Source organism: Pleurodeles waltl, chromosome 5 (genome assembly GCF_031143425.1).
Source record: "Pleurodeles waltl isolate 20211129_DDA chromosome 5, aPleWal1.hap1.20221129, whole genome shotgun sequence".
Lineage (NCBI taxonomy): Eukaryota > Metazoa > Chordata > Amphibia > Caudata > Salamandridae > Pleurodeles > Pleurodeles waltl.
The window spans coordinates 972982196-973005695 of NC_090444.1; the positions used below are offsets into that span (position 1 = coordinate 972982196).

At 43.8% G+C, this 23500-nt stretch overlaps 1 protein-coding gene across 1 annotated transcript in view; it reads left to right on the forward strand.

Moving 5' to 3' along the window:
- AIG1 (androgen induced 1) overlaps positions 1–23500 on the forward strand; it is a 1628904-nt gene that overhangs the window by 826090 nt on the left and 779314 nt on the right. The window contains exon 3 of the mRNA XM_069235116.1: positions 206–307. Within this exon, the coding sequence (XP_069091217.1) occupies positions 206–307 (102 nt within the window). The remainder of the gene's footprint in view (positions 1–205; positions 308–23500) is intronic.

A 23500-nucleotide genomic window follows, 5' to 3' on the forward strand; every position in this document is an offset into this window, starting at 1 on the left:
CCTTTAGAGAAGCTTCCAGCTTTAAGGGCTTCAGACAAGATTTTCTCCTTAATTGAGTAGGTAGCGAAATGTTTTAGAAATTTCCTGGGGGCCTTACTTCCGGGGTTCTTCTTGAAAGGATCTCAGTGAGTTCTTTGAATATCCTCCTCTAAATTAATGCCATTGTTATATTTCAGTTTCTGATAAGCTCTTGTTATTATTGCAGTTCGTTGTGACCATGTTCTGGGCCCTCTACCTTTATGACAGAGAATTGGTTTTCCCGAAGTTGCTGGATAACTTCATCCCCACATGGCTGAATCATGGAATGGTAAGTTCAGCAATGCTGCCTCATTCTCACTGTGACACAGGAATCAACTTGTTATGCTATGCTGTGTTATGGCGTGTTACTTTGTTATGTGACATCAATGTGTTATGCTTTGCTATGTGATGTTAACAGCTCTTGCATTGCACACATGCGCCATCTTTAAGTCCTTAGCACTTTTGAAGTCTAGTCGCCATTTCTGTGCCGTTCTGGAATTTCTTATTGACCAACCACAGTCGACTGGTGTTGTTTTGTTTGCGTTGTATCAGTCTATCCAGTAAATTGTTCAGTAATGGTTTGTAAAGGATAATGGGAAGTATGCACCATGTCTGATGCAGTGAAAAGTCTTTGTGGTTTGCCATATGTATGGTTGCATGCACTGAAAGTATTTTCTCTTTATTCATTCCACTGTGGTGAACCAGTATCCATCACCCAGCCTGAGGCCACTGCTCTCTTGAGCAGCATCATTAGCTAATTATATAGCTTGAATCCTACAGGTGCTCTAGACTTCAATAGTGCAGAATCCGAATCATGTAAAGGGTGCCCTGCACCCTACTACAGTTAATGCAGTACCCCGCCTGCAGCCATGAGTTCATGCCTGCTCTGGAGATCAGCTCACTGTTTAAAGGGGGACCAGCTGCTTAAAACATCTGCTCAGTCCTTTCGCTTTGCAGATGGCAACCTGCCTGCACTACAAGGGGGAGCAGAGATCCCCGTGCAGTGAGTGGACCCTGGGGTGCACTGATTGCGTGCCACCTCTTTGTCACTGAGGACATTCATATGGATCATGGGCTCCCTTTTTTGGTCCAACTCAGCCCATCAGTTAGTAGTTCAGATCAGTCCCCTCCAAAGGCAACCATAGCACCTTTTGATGGCCCTTTCACAGAATGGACCATAGTTCAGGAGAGACAATATGTCTAGTGTGGTCACTTTTTGAAAAAGCTAGCAAACATCAGAAGAGGATACTGGGTCTAGACCCTGAACTCATCTCCTGGCTATTGTATATGCTATCTGTAAAATTCTGCACCACCATATAGCTAGCCATGGATATTCAAATGATGTGAAAACGTAAGGTCCACTTGTCATCCCTACGTCATATGTTCTAGAAGGAAAATGGTAACCAAAATCTTACCGTATATGTGATATTTTTATGCCTTATTACCTGTGTTTGTAGAATTTAATAATCATGGCCACCGTACATAAAATCCAAATTAAGAATGAATTCATATATATCCTTATGTAACAGAGATCCAGAAGCAAGCTAGCCACTTGTCGATGCAGCATGTAACATATATTACATTCAGTTTACTCTGTGAGGGAAAATAACTTAAAGCTCTGTAATTAAATCAAATGCATCAGACAGGGTTGCTTGGACATTCAGTTTTGCCTTAAATGTGATAGTTATTAGTATGCTGTATTCTATACTGTCAGCGTCACACCCCAGACAAGCAGTTGGGCTTGTGCCAGGGCAGTGGTGGCTACATGTAGATTCCGTCTGTTGAGCAGTCTTAAACCCACAGTAGAGGTTAAAAGCCCAGAGGTCCAAAATGGAAAAAAACAAGGGATATACATTATGTTGTGGAATTCATAATACATGTCCTTTACACAATAAGGATAGCTGAAAATCAAACTATCCCCATTAGAGTTTTCTTCATCTGTATATAACATATTGGCAGGTTCTGCATTCCACCCTATAATCTAGTTCCTGAAAGAAACTGGGCCACATGAACAGTTGTGGATCCAGCCAAATACGTCCGGTTGCACAGCCCACCATAAGTGTTTGTGCTGTATTTGAACCTTGGAGTGAGTTCAGCTGTTGCTTCAGCTCTGCTAAAGACCACAGATCTCCAAATGTGCTCTCACAATCACGATCCATTGTTGTTCCATAGCTAGTAAACAAATACTAGTAACTGTTAAAATTTGGCCTTGCCCATGAGCTAGAGCTGCCCTTAGGACATGCTCAAAAGTGTCTGTTTCTTCAGAAAATGTCTTCCTGCATATGCCTCATGACATCTCCACAGACGACAAAAGACAGACTGATTTCAATAATTCCATTCATAGTGGTCCATATGTTCTCAGTAAGTCAGGTTATTCCTGTTCCTTATCTCCACCATGAACAAATCCTTGAGACAGGATGCAAAATTCAAAGTGTCAGAATTGGCTATAAAAAAGAAATCAAAAACTTGTGCAGTAGAAAATCTGTTGAGAGCCATTAGAAGGAAATATAAACTTTATGGAGGTTAGTATTGTTGAGCTGAAAAAATATGTTCCCAGTCCCAGGTCAAATTTAAATTCACAGATTTGATCAAATATTTGCAAAACTATATTTTTTAGGGACCAATTTCAAAACCATCAATTCAAGTTGAACAATACTCAAATAGTTTTAGCCTCCCAGTGAGACTGGAAAGATTTACATTACAAGAGATAAGTGCATCTCAGCTCTATCAGGAGAGAAAATTAGCCCCAACCCACCACTGGACAAAGTTTTGGTTCATTCTTTGAATCAGAAATAATTAGTTGGGCTTCAAAATTTCTGAAGACTATAGCGCTTTTTGCATCTGTAATATCCCTAGTTTCTAAAAGAGGGCACAAGGAACACCTTCTTATGACAAGGACAGAAATCTGAAAAGAAATTTGAAGAGAGTGCTAATTCAGGAGAATGACAAAATTCAGTAAGCGTGTTACAGAAATCAGGAGGTGATGCAAGTAGAGTAGTCGAACTATAAGCGATGATCACCCTGTATAAATAAAATTCAGCAAAGTTTCTGCATTCATGGGATACCGCTAGCATCAACCTTTTCTTGGTGGTAGTAGTATGGAGTTCCACCGTGCTGTAGTCCAGTAGCCCTAGATTATAAAAGCAGTACTCTTGCACCACTTACAATCCACCTAGTGGGTTGAAATGTTTCTGTACAACAATAACTGTGCTTTACCTCAATTTAAATTTACCCTGTTAATGAGGATCATAGACTACTAAATGCAAAATATTGAAAAGCTAAAATACTAAATTTTGTATTGAGAAATGGTTTCCATTTAGATGTTTTGTGGCTACAGTGGCTAAATCAATAATGCCCTTTGTAGTGTATATTTGAATTATTCTGATAATGTGTAATTCTGGTTATGGGTAATGTACTCCGAGAGGTAAGGTTGCAACGAATTTCCATATAACTAGATGAGTCATGCAGGATGACTCTTGGATTGACTGTTACGTTTGTTTATAAAAGTCTGCCTAAAGAGCACCAAACGTTTGACTCTATCCGTTTAGTTAGAACTAAGAATGTTAGGTTTCAAGGTTTATTAACAAAGTCCATCTCACAATGAGGCACACTTAAATGTTTGCAAGATCAGGAGTACTGTTTCCTTTAACTAAACTTTGAAAAGCCATGGTGACTTCTATCTAAAGAAGAGAGGGTAATACATTTTTACTAAGGCCTAAGATGTCATTTTGGGCAGTAGAAAACAGCTGTAAAGCACTTTATTGACAGTATTGCATGAGCTGTAACAACTTTACTGTCTGGTTATTGCATTTGCTAGTCTATCCTGAGAAGATCTTGCCTATCTTGTATTTTTGGGTCTCTTGTGAGCAGGTGCTAGGAACTGTTCTCCACGTGGCCAATTCAGAGGTATACATCGAATGCTCCATCAATAACTCAATTAAGAACACCTTTTTGTATCCGCACTATTCCCTAAAAGTGCATCATAATTACCAACAGTTAAAACTGTTGACTAGATAGCAGTTTTAAATTTCACTCAATTTGAGGAAGATTGCTCAAATAGGTGTGTATGTTTGTTTTAACAAACGAAGGATAGAAGTCAATTCAGTTAGTGAAAACTAATGCACCAGTTTTCCTTAAGATCAAATTCCAAAAGATCTGGGATGCAGAAGAAATCTTTCATCCCTTTGAAAATAAATCATGTGGTGTTACTTGAAATCCATCTGCCAGTTAAAGTCTACTGCAGGGAGTATTTGGAAAGGCCAACAAATATTTAAACCAATCAAATAATTATTAGTTGTATTTTTGATTTATAAATCAGGGGTCGTATGGTGAATTAAGTATTTACTGTTATCTTACACCATTTCACATTCTTTTATCCAGTTTACTGTTGAGTTGCTCAGAAACTGTTAGTTCCCAGGTTTGTGTAAGTTGCATGATGCAAATTGCCTACCATCCACCTACTAAATCTGCACTCCATGCTCTACTCCTCTTCGTGAGTGAACGCTGTCGCTCACCTCTTTGTTTTTTCCTTTGGTCAGGATGACTTCATTACATTCCAAATATGGGCTTATCCTAGCTATATAATTTATTTGTTAATTCCACTGCTCGGGTTATGTGCAAATGAGGCAGATGAGCTATTTTCTTAGTTTTTGTCTTCTATGTCCTACTTTGGAACTAGTAACAAGTGTGTTTATTTAATATTCATGTTCTGTTGAATTACATTTTATTCATGTTTAGTTCTTCACACTTTTATTATCACTCTAAAATATTTAAAAATATCCCTTATTGAGCTATCTGAAAAACAAGTCAGTGTGAGTGTGCCCATTCTGAGTTAATTCACGGGTTCTTAACTAATATTAAGTCTTGTGGCTTATCAGTGACTGAATTTTACTTTTTAAAATGGATATTTGTTGTGTCCCATGCAATCATTCATTTTAGTGTTTAAGGGCCTACTGCCCTAATACCCAAACTCAAAGGCACACCAGCAGTTAGAGCTCTATGTATTCACTGTCAGTGCAGGATTTGCTTACACGGGTTACACCGATGAGTTCAACCAGTGAGGTAGCTATTGTATTTGAGGTGCCACACACCATTTTTCTTACGCGTTCACATTGATTTAGGAAGAATATATGAATGCATACTTAAAACCTAACAAGCATTGGCAAAGTTAACGGATCTCTTATTATCAAGCTGTGGGATTTTTGTTTACATTTTATTACAAGCACTTGTTGCAAAAATATAGAGTAGAAAAAATGAAAGCATGCCACTGCCCAAATGCGGAAGTCAGGTACATACAATACAACAACAGCTGTGTATACTTTTAATAGAACATACTTGATGGTTTCGTGCAGTCAGTTGTACTCAGAACAAATGTAAGTGCTTTTTAATGTCAATGCACTTCACAGGCTAAATGACCTTACGGCATATAGAAATGTACCATTTTTTTAAATTAACTTAAGGTGAAAACTTAGTTTAAACACAAGCGTATTACCAAAAAAATTGAAAAGAATAAATAACGGAAATACAAAAGCACTGGCAGGCTTGAGGCGAGACTTAAAAACAAGGCACTTCCACACAGGCTGAGTGAAAACGACAGTTTATCAAGAAACCATGATGAAATCAACATAGAATATTCACATTCTTGCTATATATAGTTTATCAAAATTTTTGCTGATAAACTTGATGGGACGTGTTTTATTATTTGATGATTCTAATTGCGGAGGCAAGGCATTTTGGGGAGAGTCCAGGATTTCCTGGAGCAACAGAGACATTGGTAGTTGAGATCCGCAGTGCTTGAGATTATGAATGCTGTAGTTTGTATATATATATTTATTTAACTGAATGTTTAATCTCTGGTTTCCTATAGTACGCTTGAGTAAAATGGGCCACTTGTTATAGCATAGATGCTGCTTCCATTAGGACAGAGCCTGCACAGTGTAGCTTGGTGAGCAAGGGCAGGCTCTGTAGTGTGCCCGATGCACATTGCCCCCTTAGTTCAATGAGCATCACACCATATAGAGATGATATGTAGAACTCGCTTTATTGAGCCTAGTATCAACCAGACTGTTCAAAAAAGACACTGCCATGTCAGCATTCACTCAAGGAACACACAACTCCCATACAGCCTTAGCTGCACCATTACCATATGAGGTACCGAATTGTAGGGTTTCGTGCTAGGCTATCTGGGATTTACTGTAATCTATCACCTGTGTTATTCTTAATTTTGACTGGAAGCACCAGTTAGGCTCGTGCAGAACAGTGCTGTTCTGTCAGCCATATGGAATGGGTGCTCCACTCTGCCCACACAGAGAAGTAGCCACTGTGTGCCACCAGTGCTTGGCTTGCATCCAATCCCGACAAAGGGTCACAGGAATAAAATGGGGCCTGACCAATCCACAGGAGTGGTCATGATGTGAACTACTTGTTTCATCACCATAGTTTGAGGATATTCCATTCTCTGCAGTGGTGAAGGGGACCAGGGCAACCCAAACATTCACACACCAGCATTTCAGATTGGGCCAGGAGCCTACCTCCTCAGCTTTTGAGATCTTCCTCAGGTTCTGTCCCTTCTTGAGGGGAACCTTCCAAGTAGGACCTCACCTAAGTGAGATGAGAGCTGCGAAACACTCATTCAGTACATGTGTGCTCTCAGGCTTCAACTCTATCATTCTTAGAGGAGGTTCTGGCTCAGACACACTTTAGACACACCCACCCAAGTGTCTGACCAATCTCATTCTCATGCCAGGATACATTGGCAGCCGGGTTTTGCACATAAAGACCATGAAACAACTGTACTATTGCTATAGGTTACTTGTCATTTATCTCATTTGCACCAGGCGTGGACAGCACTGCCAGCTTAGGGGCTGAATTTGTATATTCTCAAGTATATCAGTAGTTTTCTTATAATGACATACACAACAGTGGCCAGGTCTCTCTAACTCACTCTTTAAGGAAGAATCCTTGCAAATCTACTTATATTACATGTTTCCATTATAAAATATGTTCTTCAATATTACTGTTTTTTAATGTTTGTATTGTCATTTCAACATTGTACAGTCATCAGGCAACAGTATCAGAGGTGACATGTATAGATCCACAACAAAGTATCAGAATATTATTGTCAGAAGATTACCCTTTATATCAAACTTCCACAGGAGCAGATGCCTTTTACCCAACTCCCTCCAAAAGATGCGTGCTGAGACTTTAACTAATTATCTGAACCCTGCATCCACTAGGGGGGAAGGGGAATGGGAATAGAAAAAGAGAGGCCCCTCCAGATACAGTTCCAGCCTTTGTTTACCACTTGAAGATAGGATATTCAGTGTGTGTCTCTGAAAACCTGCACCTTTCTTCTTATTGGTATTTCTTTAAAGGAAGGACCTGCAGTTGGGTGATAAGAGCATAGATAAGTACATTCCTATTGTGCATTCAACTGTTCAGCCACTCACATTCACCCAATTCTATTGTTCTCCTAACCTGGATCTTTTGAGAGACTAGCCTCTAAGAGAACAATGTTAACTTAATATCTTTTTTTCTCCAGGAGTCAGAGGTGTCCAAGGTTCTCTGGAGAACAGTTCAAAAGTTCACAAATATACAAACTACTAATGTCTTTAACAGGAAAGGAAAACTCCTTCTCAAGGTTCCGTTTTCTCAATCACAGTCTTTAGGAATTAATATGAGCACTGAGGTTTGTCTCTAAGACTGACAAGTCTGCAAAGCACAGAGTACTTAAATATATATGTACATAGATATATTGGCAAGTCTGGAAATCATACTAAAGGATTCCTTACTGCAGTTGCTTGAAGTTCTGTTAAGCCAAAACAAATTCTCCTCAAAAAGCTGATAGCCAGTAGCTAGAAGAAGGAAAAAATTCAGCTTCTTCAAAAGGGAAAAAGTAGCTGGTGTGCACACCGTAACAAGAGAAATAATTAATTACTAAAAACTGGAAGAATTCTCTATGAAATTAAGTGCCTCAGGAACACTGCTCATACTCCTCAGGATGACAGTTGAAGTACAGGGCTCCCAGAGAGAAACAGCTGGAGGGAAGCTTCTGCACGAGAATAAGGTAGAAACATTAGAGCGCTGACCTCACAAGGATTTGCGGCCACCATCTTGAGTGGCAGTTAAACCTGAAGAAGCTAGTTCTAAGAACAGCCTCCGCAAGAGCCACCGGGAGTGAGGACGCCTCTGCAACCAACGTGGGTACAAGGAAAAGGGGAATCGTTTTTACTGAGGGAAGAACTTAACAATGCTGGCGATAGTTTTCCTGACAGTTATCAGGCAGAATGTTCGATTCCTGTTAGACCTCTTTTCGCCTTCTGTAGGTCAACAGGTACTTGCCAATATAGGAAGCAATTGTTCATCCATGTTCTGTAAAAAAACGTTGAACTCTGAAGACATATACAAAAAACTACTCCCTCCACTCCCCTCCTACCGGACCCTGCTTCCATAGTCCAGTAAACTTCAAACTCATGAAAAGCCCATGTGGAATCCAGGTGTGTTAATTGTGTGACCTGCTTTGTGGAAGGTTTGTGGAATGTTTGTGGACAGTGCCACTGCCGGCCCCCCAGTACTATTTCCATCAGGGCCATGGCTCTCAAAATAGGTGAATCCCATAGTTAAATGTTTGTGGGGTATTCCGAAAGTCCTGTCAACGTCTGCATAATCCAACCCTTCCCCATCCCCAAGCAAAGCAGGTCGTCTGTCACTTTGTTGTCATGCCTAGTCCATTGCATATGTGCCTCCTCCGCTCCCATCCATTCAATCACGCCAGACTTCCAGGCCTGGATTTTGGGGGTCTGGATCTCAACCAATGGATTTCTATATGTTGCGTGATTACTGTGAACCACAGCATCGTGAATCTCCTGCTCAACTTCTTCTTTGGATTTTCTGAGAGTAAATCCAGAAGACAAGATTTGATCATGCAGGAGACCACCTATCCAGTGACTAGTTTAATGCAGGCCAGTATCTCTGCCTAAAAGCTCAATATTACTGTTATGGGAGTATTTATTTCTGTAGACCTGTTGACCATCCTCTTATGACATCAACCATGCTAAGTGGCACAATAGTTACTGCAACAAAGGTTTTTGGCTTGCTTTTTGGCAGAGGAATTTCTGCATAAGCTACCTTCCCTGTAATTTAGAAAGGATTATTTTGTAACTACTCTTCGGTACTTTGTAATGCAAGGAGTCAATGTGCGCTAATGTACAGTAAATGTTCTCATGCTCTAACCTATTCGGATTTTGCACTATATAAAACTGCAAAGGTAAATAAATAATAAATTAAACCAAATATAAAGTCCACACTATACTGACAAATAACATAAATCAATGCATACAAATATATAGAGCAGATTTTAAAATATGGATACACAACATATCAAACAAAAGTATATTGCATTAGCACATTTCTTTTAACAGTTAAAAATGTGTAATCGTTTATGTTCCTTCAAATTCTGCAAGCTTATATAGTAACTGTTATTGTATAACACTGCTTTTTTATCCAGGAACTTTGCTAAAAAAGTTGAATTATTAAAATGAAACCCCAAGTGTGCTGTATCTTAGAGCACCAAAACAAAGCAACATACACTAAGGAATTCAAACAAATGAAGCAAGAAATGTGTTTGGAAATCAGTTGTTGTATCTTAAATGAACAGAGTGGAAGCTGGTCATTTTAGCAGGAGTAGGGTGGGCGGACCACACACATACTCACATATATACACTCACAAGCTTAGGTCAGCCAATGAGAAAAGTCAGCAGTCCCTCACTCGTTATAGAGTGGGATGGGGTCACTGAGAGCGGCTGACCCCACCTTACTCTGTGACAGGGTGTCATTGTGTGGCACTCAGCCCTGGGCTCTTCAGAGCTAAAAACTGAAGTGCCCAGGTCTGAGGCTATCAGTGACACTCCCCTTCGTCACGAGAGGGAGGGCCTCGAAGCACTTTTGCCAGCCAGGCTGAGGAGGTCACGCCCACAGGGCTGTAAAATCCTCAGCCACCCAAAGGTCAGCTCAGACATCCAGGCGCCTGCGCATTTGGCACATGTCTACAACCTGGCTGCCTGACCCAAACAAGAAGTGTGTCTGTGAGGCTGACCTTTGTTCAGGGTGTGGCAATCCTGCATGTACAATTGGGCAGCAGGTGCAAAAAGATATCTTTATATACTATGAAAGGGTTCGAAAGGAACAATAGGATTCATGTACAAATGCTGGGGAACTGGGACTGGCATAATGAGTTACAACGGGTCCATAGGTTCCCAATAACCCAAAGGGAGGGGGGCCAGCGAGCAAAGTCGAAATATCCAAGAGCGATCTTGGTCTATTTTGGGAATTATTTGCTACGTCAAGAGATAGCTGACAAAACCCGTCCTAATACCCCACGTTCTTTGGACGGGGTTACTTTCTTTACCCGCCCCGATTTTTCCCATGCCACCGTGGAGCGGAGATGGCGGCTACGACAACTTATTAAACCATTCTCAGACAAAGGAGGGGAAGCTTATTTGTTGGCCCCTGCTAGACTTAAAACAATAATGAATGGAAAAGTAAAAGTCTTCACCTCAGAAATTAAGGCAAAAGAATATCTGATGGGGGACAAGCAATAGAATATAGAAATATAGGGACGAAGTGGTGCTTGGGAGACGGATGGGTGGGTGAGCCGCTGTATTCACAACACCAATATCCAGGCCATAGGTGGTCTGATTGCTCAACAAGGTGGGGGGCAGTCCCGGGGGGGGGGGGGGAAGGAGATGAGGTGGGGGAGGGCGGAGACTGGCCCAGAGGGGGGGACGGGGGGGAACAGGGAGGAGGGGAAGGGCAAAGGGGGAGGGAGGGGGAAAAACGAGGGGAGAAAATGGAAAGGAAAGGTTCAAGAGAAGTGAGAGAAATGGAGTGGGAAAACTAGAAGTGTTGAGCAGTCGGAACGGAGAATTCAAGAGAAAATGAAGCTAAATGTAAGGATCCTAGTGAGCAGAAGGAGGGGAAGGGGAAGGAGGAAAAAGGGAGAAAGAAAAAAAAAGAGGGGGGAAACAACCAAAGTAATAAATGGCTAGGTTTAGAATTGTCTCAATTAATATATGTGGACTAAACGACCCTCGTAAAAGAAGGGGTGTGGCCGAGGAATTGAAAACTTTTAAGGCAGATATTTTTTGCTTGCAAGAGACACATGTGGAATATAAAAATTCTGGGATCCTTGGCTCGCTTGGTATGAAAGTGATCGCCCGGACAGAACAAGAAGCTAGAACCAAAGGAGTAGCAATATTAGACCGGACTAATAAACTAAATATTACTCGGCAGAAGGTAGATATGGGTGGAAGATGGGTAATAGTAGAATGTTGCTACGGGGATAGTAGTTTTACATTATGCTCTCTGTACGGGGTGGTTACGGACGATCCAGTAGTGGTAGATACTCTTGCCATTGAGCTAACAGATTGGGCCCCACCCTATATTATATGTGGGGACTTCAACTTCAACGGATCTTGGGAGGGATTGCAGGATTTACTAGCACCTACAACTAAGAAGTATCAGGGGCGCAAACCTCGGGTATGTAAGGTAATGGTCGCTATCCAGCAAGAATTAGGATTAGTGGACGCTTGGGTGAAGTTGCGTAAGCCAGACCCTGGATATACTTATTATTCATTCCCTCATGCGAAATTAGCACAACTAGATTATTTTTTAATCTCTCCCGTACTTTTGAAGCAGGGTAAAATTGAGCTATATTCACAGATTATATCAGATCATAATCCTTTAGTTCTAGATTTAGAACTGAGTGGGTTAGAGCCAAAGGTTAGTAGATGGACATTTGAACGGGGGCTCCTTAAGGACCCAGAGTATTGTGAGCATATGAGAAAGTGGTTAGTGGAATTTTTGGGGTTTAACCAGGGGTCAGCTTCAGTAGAGATAATCTGGGACACTTTGAAAGCAGGAATTCGAGGCGAAACATTGAGTTTCAGTATCAAAAGACAGAAGGATATCCAAGGGAGAATAAAAGAGCTCCAAGTAAAGCTGCAGGAGGCAGAGAGGCAATTGATTATAGCTATAGAAGCTGGAGCCGATGTAAGGAGGGCTCAAGAGGAGGTTGCTATAGTAAAAGCAGGAATGAACATGGATACGGCCCAAAGAATAGCAGAGAAATATTTAGCACAGCGTGCACAAGGGTTTGAGTATGGAGAAAAAGTCGGGCGACTGCTAGCGATACGGGCAAGCCAGAAAATAGCATCTGGGGTCATCAGAGAGATTAACGACTGTCAAGGCCAGACAGTAACTGAAGTAGATGGAATTAGGAAGGTGTTCCATAGGTACTATCAGGAATTATATAATGACATATCTCGACATCCGGAAGAAGAGATGTCGGAGTTTTTACACCCCATTAAGGTTGAGAAATTAGCCAAGAGTGACATACAGTATTACGCTTTGGGGAGCGGATAGATATTTCAGAAATTGATAGGGCAATGAGCGATTTGCCTACCGGGAAAGCGAGAGGGCCTGATTCGATTCCTTTAGAATTCTTCAAAGTTTTTAAAGCATTATTATTCCCTGTGATGGCAGAGCTGTTCATCCAGGTTCAGAACGGAGGGGAAATTCCCCCATCTTGGGATCTGGCCAATATAGTTATATTTTTGAAGAAGGGGAAACCTTTGTCAAACCCGGCCTCATATCGCCCGATCACATTAATAAATAGTGATGTTAAAATATACTCAAAGATACTGGCTGCACGATTATCGCGGGTGATCAAGGAGCTTGTTTTCCCTAGGCAGCATGGGTTTGTCCCAGGAAGAGACACTACTAACCATATCCAGAGAGTCATAGCACTCTTGGATGCTACGGAAGTAGTAAAGGAGCCTATGGCGGTTGCTTTATTAGACGCAGAAAAGGCATTTGACCGGGTAAATTGGAATTATCTGTGGTATGTTATGGAATACTATGGGTTAGGGAAGAAATGTATTACAGCGGTAAGGGCTCTATATAGATCACCGGTCGTGAAAATACAGTTAATGGGAGGACAATCCGAAAATATTATGATCAGGAGAGGCACTAGGCAGGGATGCCCATGCTCCCCCCTCTTGTTTGCATTGTATATAGGCCCTTTGCTCAGACACTTGGAGGCAAATAGCAAGATTCCACCAGTACATAGGCTGGGATGGGACACAAAAGTATTAGCATATGCAGATGATATAGCCAGTTTAACGCCCTCCCCCGACTCAGCACTGAGAGAGGTTGAAGAGGTGACGAAAAAATTTGGAAAGTTCTCTGGATACTTGTTAAATAGCGCTAAAACGCAGCTGCTGGCTAATCAATACACAAACACCGAAGACAGTCGGAGGGTGGATCAGGCGATATATTTAGGTATCAATATTACACCAATGATAAATGAAATTGTTAATCTGAATATAGATCCTATACTGAAGAAAACCAGAGAAGATATGTGCAGATGGAATAATTTACATCTGACTATTGTGGGGAGGTGTAATATGGTGAAAATGATCCTCCTTCCTAAACTGTTGTATCTTTTTCGGGCCATACCATTGAGCTTTAATAATCTTAGCTTTAAGGAGATAGAAAGAGTGATTATGAGATTTATTTGGGCATATGGTAAGTGTAGAAGAGCAAGCAAAATTTTTGTCTCTCTCTCGAGAAAGGGGGGGGTGGTCGTTACCGAATATAAAATTATATCAAATTGCAGCAGCTTTTCAGTACATGCGTCCATTATGGGGTCCCAAGAAAGAAGGAAGTACGGAGGTAGACTGCCCTAGTATTTATGAGCTGCAGATAGGATTAGATGCCAATGGGTGTCTGGTAACGTATCATGAGCCTGGATATTCTAAGAAAACTAGATTTAAGGTTTTGGGAGCAGCATATAAGTGTTGGCGAGTATGGTATAAGAAGAAAGGACTCAGTAGATATAGGGGGTCAGTCTGACCCTGGCGGCCGGTGGCCGCCAGGGCCACCGACCACGGGAGCACCGCCAACAGGCTGGCGGTGCTCCCACGAGCATTCTGACCGCGGCGGTTCAGCCGCGGTCAGAAGCAGAAAGTCGGCGGTCTCCCGCCGACTTTCCGCTGCTCGGGGGAATCCTCCATGGCGGCGGGGCGCGCTCCGCCACCATGAGGATTCAGACACCCCCTACCGCCATCCTGTTCATGGCGGGAAACCCGCCATGAACAGGATGGCGGTAGGGGGTGCCGCGGGGCCCCTGGGGGCCCCTGCAGTGCCCATGCCAATGGCATGGGCACTGCAGGGGCCCCCGTAAGAGGGCCCCAAAAAATACGCGACGGGTGCAACTGCACCCGTCGCACCCCTGCAACTACGCCGGCTCATTTCTGAGCCGGCGTCCTCGTTGCAGGGGCATTTCCTCTGGGCCGGCGGGCGCTCTTTTGGAGAGCGCCCGCCGGCCCAGAGGAAATGTGTGAATGGCCGCCGCGGTCTTTTGACCGCGGTGCGGTCATTTGGCGGCGGGACTATGGCGGACGGCCTCCGCCGTCCGCCATAGTCAGAATCAGGCCCATAATCATTATACCATGATTGAGAAGAATCCACTGCTCCCTGAGATTTTTCAGGATAAATAAATGGCAAACTGGGTCTCCTTAGGCATTAGCAGGCTAGAGAATCTCTTTGATAATTTCGGGGTGAAGGCATTTGGAGATTTACAGGAGCAGTACAGTCTTGAGCAAAGGGACTTTTTTAAATATTTACAGATACGGGATTTTTTATGGAAAAAAACAGGAGGTGCGCAGGGATTCAGAAGTAATCAACTGTTGAACGATATCCTGGCCAATCCTAATATAACCATCAGATCAATTTATCCTTTAATGCTGGCGGATCAGCCAGATGATCTAGAGAAGTATAAGGAGAAGTGGAATAAACTACTGGTGGATGGAAGTAATAACTTTATGAGGTCATTGGAGCTGGGATGTACCATCTTATTATCTTCCTCCTTGCAAGCGCAGCATTATAAAACTATATTTGATCTGTATCATACTCCAGCTCACCTTGCCAAATGGGGGTGTACGGCAGGAACAAATTGTCCAAGATGTGGGAGGTATGGTACGGATATCGTACATATGATGGCTACATGTGGGGAACTGGAGGCCTCGAGGGAAGGTATTCAATCGGTCTTGAAGGAGGTTTTGGGATGTGATTTCGTCCTCACTCCCGAGATTATGGTTCTCGGGGTAGCTGGTGATTTGGATGGCTCCCATGGAGCATTTATTTTTGTAGCCATGGCAGTGTATCGAATATGTATAACATCCGCATGGTTGAATGTACGACCCCCGTCTTGGCAGCAATGGTTGGCCAGGCTGCTCGCTGTATATCATCTGGAGATGGCATTAAATGAACGCAAGGGGAAACATGCCAGGAGGAAAGGGAAGGCAATATGGGAGCTATTTCAGGTCTGGATTCGGACTCACAATGAATAGCGTATAAATGAATAAACCCCTCCCCCCCATCTATTTTCTCTCTCTCCCCTGTTTGTTTCTCTGCTATCGGCTTAGAATGATATGTTCTCAGTGTGAAGTGATGTAAGAACATATTTGCTGTATGATCCTTTCCAATAAAAAAAAAAAAAAAAAAAAAAAAAAAAGGGTTCATGTACAAATGAATGAAACACTGTGTGAATCTTTACACATTTGTTTATTACTGTACAGTAACAAACAGCATATTGGCCTGAATGCCCACCCAGAGACGTGTAAATCAGAGATTCTGTACCCAACAGGAGAGACTGCGACTTTAATCCTCCCAAGCTTGACAAGATGATAAGCAGTGAGTTGGGTGATAAGAGTGAAATGTATGGATGTTCTTCTGGTACATACCTGTAATGAAAAGTTATTTAGAAATATGTTCAAGGGTGTGCAATTGTTTCTTGTAATAATGTAGTGTTCTTTTGTTCTTTTATACATATTTAAGTGAGGTGACGCTTAGTCGCGGAGCCAATATATAGAGGGCCTGATTCACAAATGTAAACTTTTAATTTTAAGTGTGCTGCTGTTTGCTTTTCATAAAGGTATTTAACGTGTAGTACCTTTACAACTGCGGATTCCCTGCACATAAAAGAGAGGACGGTCCTAACTTTTTATGTGCGGAGACTCCGCAGTTGTAAAGATGCTTAAAAAAAATACCATTGTGAACAGCAAACAATTATACACTTACACATGAATGTGAGTTTACCTTCTTGAATAACGGCCTTTTATTCTATGTCTGCTCAATGGCTGCATCAGTGAGATGTTTCTTTAAACATATGCTTCATAAATTAATTACGGAGTGAATGTTTGTGCCACAGTTATTTTACAGTGTCCTTTCATCTTCTACAAACTCTAGTCAGTGCTTAAACAAGCAGTGGTAAAGCCAATAGCTATGGCTACAGTGTGACAGTGCATGCAGATGTCACCTGTGGAGCCTGTGGTCACACATGTTAGAATATTAAAGTCAGTCCTAACTAAGGACTCAATGGACCAAAGGCAAAAACCCGACTGCAGTGCATTTAGTGCGCAGTGTGTAGATGAAAAAGGCAGTGTGCAGTTTCTCACGCAGTTTACATATACCAAGAGTAACGTGATTTCACACATGTAGACAGTAAAGTTCCCTATTCGAGAACGAGAATGGCTCGCATATTGGAATATGCACCATGATTTAGCCACAGGCTCAGCATATCAGCAAGTTAAATAAATTAGTTTATTTGGGATATCTGCTGAAAAGAGGGCAGGAGGATACGTGAACATTCTTTATGGAAAGAGCTTGTTGCATAAGAGGCATTATTAAAAAAAAAGGTGTTATTCAGTTGCCTAGACCTGCTGATGGCTTCCAAGCCATGCGTCAAAGGGCACGCCACACTTATTTGATCAGCAAAGTTGCACTCGTCCAAATCCATGGAGATAGAAAATGGATACGTGTCTACTCCGTTTGTATTTATTTGCATTTAGTATTGAGGAATATGGATGACACTTTATTGGCCGTTTTGAGCTGGGCCCGAATATTATTGTTTTTACAGAAGTCTTGCTGGCATTCAGTGCTTAATTTGTAAAAGAGTAAGCCCATATGTATACTTTGTTAGCGCCGCATTTGCGCCGCTTTTTGACGCAAAAACGGCGCAAACTTACAAAATACAATTGGCCCGTATTTATACTTTTTTTAGCGCCGCATTTGTGCCGCTTTTTGACGCAAAACGGCGCAAACCTACAAAATACAATGGTATTTTGCAAGTTTGCGCCGTTTTTGCGTCAAAAAACGACGCAAATGCGGCGCAAAAAAAGTATAAATACGGTCCAATTGTATTTTGCAAGTTTGCGCCGCTGTTGCGTCAAAAAATGACGCAAATGCGTCACTAACAAAGTATAAATACGGAAGTGTCGGTGCCAAAAGCTCTGCTCAGAAGCTTGCAATTAGTGCTTTAAATGTTGGGGCAGCGAGTACCAAGGTAACTAATCTGGAATTCAGCCCATTCTTCTTTCATCCACTACCAGATACTTCCTGTCCCTTTATCTCACTATTGCAGATTCCTGCTTTCTCCCTTTGTGACAGTGTTTCCGTCTTTCTCTTCCTTCTCCTCCGCCTTTAAACTTTGGGTGTATTTAACTGTCTTGATCTTGGTAAATGTCTGCTGCAGAAAAAAATGTATGTGCCTAACCCCCGAAAAGGATTGCTGGTGGCCTCCACCGGCAACCACCAACTCAAATTAAGCACTGCTGCCATTGTTGATTTTGCATTGTATCCTTATTTTGAGTGGAAAATATATAACGTAGAAGCACAAAATAACTCGGAAAGAGTGCACGTGCTGTTGTAGGCCTCTAAAAACAGTAAATAATATTCCCTCATAAATGCCTTATAGAAGCGGAAGCAGAAGCATCAGTGTGACCTCTAGCCTTGAGCCGGACAGAAAATAAAAGCAAATAGGACATAGCCCAAATTACAGAAAAGTGGCTTTAAAGATTAGAAGCAACTTTAAGATATTGAACGGAACATCAAGAAAATAACAAACAAATGCTTGCTTATAGTATGATAAAGGAATGCTTCTAAACATAATACATTACTCGTCAGATCTCGTTTTTTTAAATAAAAAAAAACTCTTTATTTTTTATGTAGTGTTTTATCCAAACACAAAATGATTTCTCTAAAAAACATTTGACAAGTGTTATGCTGCATTTGCATTCTTTTCTAGACGACAGTTCAATTAAGCATTTGGTGAAAAAGCACAATCGAATGCTTTTATTGGGTGGAAATGTTTGTTTAAAGATATTTTCTTCATTCATCAATTAATCCCCCCATGCCCCCCCCCCCCCAGTCGCTGAAAATAATGTACCTTACACACAGCATTGGAAGCACACTCTAGGAGGCAGATTGGTACATGAAAGAGCATATACCAAAAGAGGAGAGATATTTACTTCTCTAAATCTCAATGAATTGGGGCGGGCCAAGATAGCGGATGGATAGGATGCGTCTTGTGGTCCCTCCAATACCGCTGCTGGCAGACCCGGCTCAATCCCTGTGCCTATCACCAAGAAGAGCTCCACAATGTCCCCTCTGTGACCGGGGATCTTCCAAGCATCAGGGGCTGCGGCCACATCACCTTATGGTGGCGGCTGCTCTACCACAGAGACAACCCATACCACAATACAGCCTCACACCTCCCACAACTTGGTGGAGGCTCTGACAGGGCCAGGTGCCTCCACCGTTTGCCCTTCTGCTGGCGGCCCTACAAGATACTCGCCCGATGTCGCAGGGCCTTCACTGCCTGGCTCTTCAAGACTGACACGGATGGTCCGCCCCTTTTAGGCCGAAGTGACATTGGTTGAGCCACGGGCAGGACCGTGCCTGAGGGTCCGCAAATGTTCTGGCTGTTGGGAGCAATGCACAGCCCCTAAAGGTAGGCTGTGGCCGGGGATGCCCCTCAAGCGCGCTAGTGACTATTTTACCCAGGTGTGCACCCCCAGATGGAAAGTGAGGACGGAGAAACCTGGGAGGTGGCTGCAAGCCACACACTTTAAGGTCTTCAATCCTGTGACCTACTGACGGCTACTTAGCTTGCTTCTGCAGAGAACAGGCCACTTCCTCTGCCCTGAGCCCTGTGTCCCCAAATTTGGAGCATCTAACCCCATGAGAAGCTGCAATAGGGGCAACGGGTCTTCCTTCCCGTTACAAGCCTCTTGTGTCATAGAGACTTATAACCAGGGCCCTAAGTGGTAGACTATGACTTGGAGGGGTCTGGTGATAGACGCCCGTGGTCTTTGCCTACTTACTGGAGCATAGTAGTCCTCTTACACCAAGGAGCCTGGTGCACCTAGGACGTGTGAGTGACCCCACCCCAGAGCATACATTCTACATCCACCTCAGTTCCAAGTTGCAAACCACTTAGACACTGAACCTATTAGCCTAGTTTGCTGAGATGTGCTACCCTCAGGGCTGTGGACAACGTAGGCCGCCATGTCCTACATGAGATGGTGATCTCCCCTGGCTAAGACAAGGAGATATCCAGCGGTCTGGTGGAGGCCCGCGTGCTGGCGAGTGGGACTGGCACCATACTCAGCAGCGGAGAGAGATAATGGACAGTCTGAGGGAGAGCAACAAGTTGGGGTCTGCTACATGATCTGTCAGGGCCATCCAGAGCAGCAACAGAAAGGGTGCAGGGAGGTGTCTCGCAGCATCAGGGAGGGGGCCTGAAGAGAGTGTGAAAGCCTACTTCAAGGGTTGGTGGGCACCAGTAGTGTAGCCACAACTGTGCTAGCACTGCAGCTTCCAAAATGCACCCCCCCCCCACTAGCGAGAGGCCAACGCAACTTAAGTGGCTCAGGGCTGTTTTCAAGCTGCGATCTCCTCCGGAATCAGGGCTTTTGTAATTGAGACTGAATATGGCGGCAGCACGTACCAAAATATAAATGCTCCCTTAAGACATGCTCTTGAAGCCAGTAGGGAGCTTGGCCAGAGATTGGTCCCCTTCCTCCAGCCAGGAAGTGCAGCAGGAGGGGAGGAGACAAATGGAACAGGGACTCACTCCCTTCCTAGAGACACTGTCACATATCTCAGAGACGATCTTTAAATGGTTAAAAAGATCTCTCCTAAGATCTAAAAACAGTCCGCAAGGACCAGGCAGAGACTGGAGATAGAGTTTCCACCTTGGAGGATCACGAGCTCAGCCAGGATGAACAGGTTGAGCAACTCCAGCACCAAGTCATTCACCTCAGGGACCAGCAGATTGGCCTACAAGCACACACAGAAGACCTAGAAAACCGGTCAAAATGCAACAATATTCAAATAAGAGGGGCCCCAAACTCTACAGAGGGAGAAAACATAGGGTTCTACAAGACAGCCGTCTTTGCCCAGATCTTGAAAACTTCTCTAGAAATTGACATACAGCTGAATAGAGTGCACAGAGTAGGTCTTCCACGTCCAGAGACCTCCTGCCCGGCTGACATACTGGTATGTGTCCATGATTTTCTACAAAAGAGCGAATTCTAAGCAAGGCAAGCGAGTTGCATCCATGTGGTTCAGAGGTCACACATTGATGCTCTACTAAGATCTTTTAGTTCTAACGCTTCAAAAGATGCGGGAATTCCACCAAGTGACCACCAATCTCGAGGATAAAGATATCCCCTACTCCAGGGGTCATCCATTCCATATTATCTTTTGCTGGGATTAAAAACATTACCAGCTTCAATCCTTGATGGAAACCTGCAAAGTGTTGAAGATCGAGAATGGCTCTGACGTCAACACCAAGACTAACCCCAGGGGATGGAAAACCACCAAGCGCTCCAGATGGCAGAGAGGCCCGACCCCATCTAGAGGTCTATGACTGACCCTAAAACTATGGCGCAGGAGAGGTGAGCAGCATTGGAGACTCTAACTGGTGACCCCAATAAACAAGAGACAACCTGAAATTTGATGGGCTCTCGCTCATCGTCTTTGTTGAGCCTGCGGGGACAGGTGTTCAGGGCTGGGGGGGACCGAGATGATGAAGACTGGGAGGGAGACTCACCATAGACCCCTATCACTGAGACTCCACTGGGACATTGCTGGCTCCTATTATCGTTCATGTTGAATATTCTGAAGAGAGGAGTATTCACACTTTGTATAAATGCAACATGCTAGAGATTCCCACCAATGAGGAGTCATCCAGGGGGTTGGCAACCCTCAAAGAACAGAGGTTTGGCCTGTAGATAGGTGGCCACTAGAGCCGCTACTTCTCACTCCAGCACCCAGTGGCATAACAAAATGTGAGGGGGGACCCTGCAAAGTTCATTGTCCCCCCCCCTGCCGGGCTCTTTCAGGAACTCTCAGGCCATGGTACTGTGCTGAGGGGGCCTGCTGAGGGGGCCCCCTGGAGCTCGGGGGCCCCTCAGCTCCACAGGGGCTGTGGGGGCCTTTGTTACATCACTGCCTGCACCACACAATAAACTAAGGGTTATCACACTCAATGTGAAAGGGCATAATACCCCAACCAAAAAGACGAGCAATTTTATTGTTCCTAGAACAGGCAGGAGCTGATATATGCCTTCTACAGGAGACTCACTTGGTCTTGGGTGACTGACATAGACTTAAGTCACAGGCCTTTCCACAACATTATTTTCTTCAGCAGCATACAAGACAGCAGGGGTGTCGGAGAGAAAGTGGGTGCTAAACTTACCAAAATCAGAGGCCGGTTACTAGCATATCATATAAGGGTAGGAGACCACTTCGTAGTTCCAGGCTCTTTGTACACTCCCAACAGTGGCCAGGAAAGATTCCTCTGCAGAGCAGTGGCGGAGATCATGGCATTACAAGATAGGCTGATACTTTTTTTTGGGGGGGGCCTTAATCTGGTAGTCCACAATGAACCGGACTGTTCGGTCCAGAGAGACAGGGGAGCTGGGGTGGTATCCCAAGAAACCACTCAGTGGCTGTGTTAGAAATGGGGTCTTTGGTTGGCAGTCAGGTTACCCCCTGTCCAAGCAAGGACCCTCACTCTAGTCAGGGTAAAGCAGAATCACACTCAGTTAACCCCGCTCGCCCCCTTGGTAGCTTGGCACAAGCAGGCAGGCTTAACTTCAGAGACCAGGTGTAAAGTATTTGTACCAACACACACAGTAATATAGTAAAAACACCACAAAATGACTCAACACAGGTTTAGAAAAATAGCCAATATTTATCTAAACAATACAAGACCAAAATGACAAAAATCCAACATAGACAAGTCAAGTTATACATTTTTAAAGATTAAATTAAAAAATAGCGTTTAGAAACACAAAATGCATCGATGAGGTGTTAACACGGCGTCGTGACAAAGTCGTCCCCAACAATCCAACGCCAATGGCGCCGGGTTCGCAGTCACGCAGACCCCCAGGTACAGTACCTTAGTTAAGTGTTAAAACAAGCCGGTGCGCGAAGTCGGGGATCCCAGCGTCGGTCGATCTGAGGCGGCGTCAGTTCCGGTGCTGGGGGGCAAAGGAGCTGAGGCGTCACAAAGAGGCGTCAGGTCCTTGCTGAGGTGCGGTGGAGGTGAGACGACGTAAGTGTGAGGTGTTGAAGCTGTGCACTTCGGGAGGAGTGGATATCCATCGGTCACAAAATGGTGTGGCGACTTCCACGGAGTCACAGACTTCGGCGGGGCTGCGAGGGTCGTCACACTCCAGCGAGGACCACGGAGTCGGTTGTAGGTGGCGTCACAGGATTCGGCAGCGGGGTCGATCTGGAGTCATCCGAGGTCGTTTTTTTTGGATTTTCACCAGCTTCTCCTTTCAAGGGCCCAGGGACTGGATAGGGCGCCACTTGTCAGGGCAGGAGTCTCAGCAGAGAGTCCAAGTGCTGGTAGGGGAAGTCTTTGATGGCCCTGAGACTTCAGAACAGGGGGCAAGCTCAGTCCAAGCCCTTGGAGATTCTTCTCAAGCAGGAGTGTACCACAAAGTCCAGTCTTTGTCCCCTTTCACAGGCAGAAGCAGCAACTGCCGGACAGCCCAACAAAGCACAGTCACAGGCAGGGGCAGCGCTTCACCTCAGCTCCTCAGCTTTTCTCCTTGGCAGAGGTTCCTCTTTATTCCAGAAGTGGTCTAATTTTCAGGGGTTTTGGGTACTCTTCTTATACCCTTTTCTGCCTTTGATGTAGACCTACTTCAAAGGAAAGTCTCTCTTGTTTGTGAGATCCTGCCTTGCCAAGGCCAGGACCCAGACACCCACCAGGGGTTTGGAGACTGTGAGGGCACGCACATCCCTTTCAGGTGTGAGTGACCACTCCTCCCCCTCCCTCCCAGCACAGATGGCTCATCGGTATATGCAGGCTACACCCAGCTCCCTTTGTGTCACTGTCTAGAGAGAGGTGCAAATAGCCCGATTGTCAAACTAACCCAGACAGGGAATCTACAAACAGGCAGAGTCACAGAATGGTTTAAGCAAGAAAATGCCTACTTTCTAAAAGTGGCATTTTCAAACACATAACCTAAAAACCAACTTCACTAAAAGATGTATTTTTAAATTGTGAACTCAGAGACCCTAAACTCCAGATTTCTATCTGCTCCCAAAGGGAATCTGA